Source organism: Diplotaxodon limnothrissa, linkage group LG7, assembly GCF_057381915.1.
Source record: "Diplotaxodon limnothrissa isolate DT_005_m linkage group LG7, D_limnothrissa_male_GT1.1, whole genome shotgun sequence".
In the NCBI taxonomy this organism is placed as follows: domain Eukaryota; kingdom Metazoa; phylum Chordata; class Actinopteri; order Cichliformes; family Cichlidae; genus Diplotaxodon; species Diplotaxodon limnothrissa.
The window spans coordinates 50624049-50626822 of NC_140602.1; the positions used below are offsets into that span (position 1 = coordinate 50624049).

General features: G+C 37.6%; 1 protein-coding gene across 1 annotated transcript; it reads left to right on the forward strand.

The window, feature by feature from the left end:
* Positions 1-1235: 1235 nt before the first annotated feature.
* Positions 1236-2249, forward strand: grp (gastrin-releasing peptide). Its single transcript, XM_085358349.1, has 3 exons — positions 1236-1389; positions 1894-2105; positions 2196-2249. The coding sequence occupies exons 1-3, from the start codon at positions 1236-1238 to the stop codon at positions 2247-2249; spliced, it is 420 nt and encodes a 139-aa protein (XP_085214475.1).
* The last annotated feature ends 525 nt before the right edge of the window (positions 2250-2774 follow it).

A 2774-nucleotide genomic window follows, 5' to 3' on the forward strand; every position in this document is an offset into this window, starting at 1 on the left:
TGGCAGTAGCATCAAAAACATGTGAATCAAACAGTAATATGTAATACTCTTATTCATATTTGTGCCGGTAGTGGAGCGTAACCAAGTGTTAAAACATTGAAAACTGTGCTTTGGAGCCAACTTTTGTGCATTTATTCTCTGATGTTTATGTTTATTTGGACTTCTTCGTCTTCGTGGTACACTCCATTGGTGTTTCATGTCCCCTTAAAGACAACATTTCAGCTAATCAGTTTTTCAGACGTGCACAAAGGACACCAGCGGGGAACATTGAATTCCCCTTAACAGTTTATAGGCAGACCTTTACATGTGAAATATTGCTTGCTTATGAATGTTTAATTTCGGTTTGACAGAATCTGAGCAAACAATTTCAGCCATGAAGCGTTGTTTTAAGCAGAAAAAGTGAGTTTAATTCAATTTTACACTGATTTCTAAGAACTGTCCATTATTATCATCACAGTCATGAAAAGTGTTTTGGGCAAAGGCCTAATGATTTTCATATTCAGGCTTTTTTTCTGCTACTATCTGCTTCTTTGGATCAAGATTTCAGCTTGCATACAATGCATTTCCAAATCTGCATATGAAGTACAAGTAACTCCAACAGATCAGTCGTGATGTATCATTTAAATAAAACACATAAAATGTATGGATTTTCCCTAAAATGAGCCACTCAGTGGAAATGACTCATTTCTTTTACGTGAAAACCTCCCTATTTCATTTTGTTAGTATTATTTTTTTATATAGTGTAATGTACATGTAAATGACCCAAAGAGTTCTTCAGTCACAGCTTTTCCTCACATGCTTATTGAGACAGAGGCAATTACTGAGGTCTCGTCCATCCGCGTGAAATGACGTTGACATCTTCTGCAATCACCCAGCAATCTCTGGGCAAACAATAGCGATCGATAATTACAGAGTATAGATGATAATTTGTCATCATCACTTTCTCATTTTGGCACCAGCGTCGGGCTACTTAAGACACCCACTGACGTACGGCTGTGTCAGGAGGGGCATTTAACTTTGAACCGTTAGCCATTCTTATCAAAGGCGCCGGGAGTGGAACCTCAGCAGGTTTGCAACTGGACAGCTGTTTCCAAACTTATCGGCTCACGCGAATAAAAAACGAGTATGGTGGAGATCTTCTAAAGCTAGATCAAGCCGATTAACTGTAACTTAAGGACTAACATACGTTGGGTGTTTTGTTTTTGTTTATATTTACGTTTATATTTTCCGACAACATGGGCGGAGAGTGCTTATGGTATTCATGGACTTGCAGACCCGTGTGGCCAGTTCTTATTATTCTGGCTACTGTACCGTGTATTTTGAACTGCTCAGAGAGCCCTGCAGCAGTTGTTGGGAAAATGTATCCACGAGGCAATCACTGGGCAGTAGGTAAGGAAACCGTCACACAATCTGCTAAAAAAGTATTTCGTGCAGGCAAGTTAATATTACTTTTTGTTCTATGTATTTGGCGATTATATCGCAAGGTTCGCAGGACTGTTCACTCTTCGAAACAAATACTCATATTGATAATAGCCTATTTATTACAATTGTAATAACCCCGGGTCACTTCAAATCATTCATTTGTTTTCTGTTGTTATAAATAAGTATGTTTTAGTCATTCTCTGCTGCTAAGTTATATATACTGTTGCTGCTATATATATATATATATATATATATATATATATATATATATATATATATATATATATATATATATATATATATATATATATATATATATATATATATTATAAGTTACACCAGGAGGAATGAGCACTTTGCAGTGAGAAAAAAAAATGCTTTGCACACATCTACACTTGATTGCAGTGTAATTTCAGAAGATGCTCTAGAATATATTCTTCAGAATGCTACCTTTTATTTCCAACTTCCCAGGTCACTTGATGGGAAAGAAGAGCATAGAGGAGGAGCAGGAGGTAAACCCTGACAGGGACTACCTGACAGCCCTAAAACCAGCCCGGCTCACACAGCATCTAATGCAGGCTCTGATGCAACCAGAGAATCCAAATCAGATGATGCCTCAAACTGCAGACAGGCTGCTTCAGCGCCACTGGAGAGAAGAAGACAAAGAAAAATATCTGGCAGAGGTATGTGTGTGGAACAGATCCTCAATTATCAAGTGATCCAATGTTACGTCTAATCATGTGTACATTTCCAATGTAATTACTACTTTATAGATGTCAGACCTGCTTCTTCTGGCTTTGAAACTGCAAGACAGTGACTCCACCTGAATGCAAGATGAATTTCTGTTTTTTAAAAACAATCATCATTATCAACTTAAAGTACTCTATAATCACATATCCACACTGTGTATTTTATTCTGCTGTAACAGATTGTTTGTTTCATCACTAATCTTGGTTTCCTGTATGCATATCATGCAGCGTTTTGATTGCTGAACGATCTGACAAGGTTGTGTTACATAAGCTGAGAATCTGAAATAAAATGGGCATTGTGATAACTGCACTGTGGATGTCAAAGCATGCTTTGCATGTCAGAAGTGTCCTTTGCCGTTTTTTCTTTTTTTCTGAAATTGTTAGCGCTTTTGAGATTTACTTCACCAGTACAGTAACCAGTTTGTACCACTAGGTGTCGCACAGCGTCAATCTAAGAGTGCTTTCATTTCCAGCAAATAATCAGGTGGATTGTAAAATGTTGACATAATCACGACTGCAGACGAAAATGGATGATCACACTTTCTCATTAGAAGGAAAAAACGCACAAGCACAAAAACGCAGAGATACCAGCCGTGTGCGTGT

Coding starts and splice junctions, on each gene's coding strand:
- grp (XM_085358349.1), top strand. CDS start 1,236: ATGGGCGGAGAGTGCTTATGGTATTCATGGACTTGCAGACCCGTGTGG. Junction 1,390..1,893: donor AGGCAATCACTGGGCAGTAG/GTAAGGAAACCG, acceptor CCAACTTCCCAG/GTCACTTGATGGGAAAGAAG. Junction 2,106..2,195: donor AAGAAAAATATCTGGCAGAG/GTATGTGTGTGG, acceptor ACTACTTTATAG/ATGTCAGACCTGCTTCTTCT.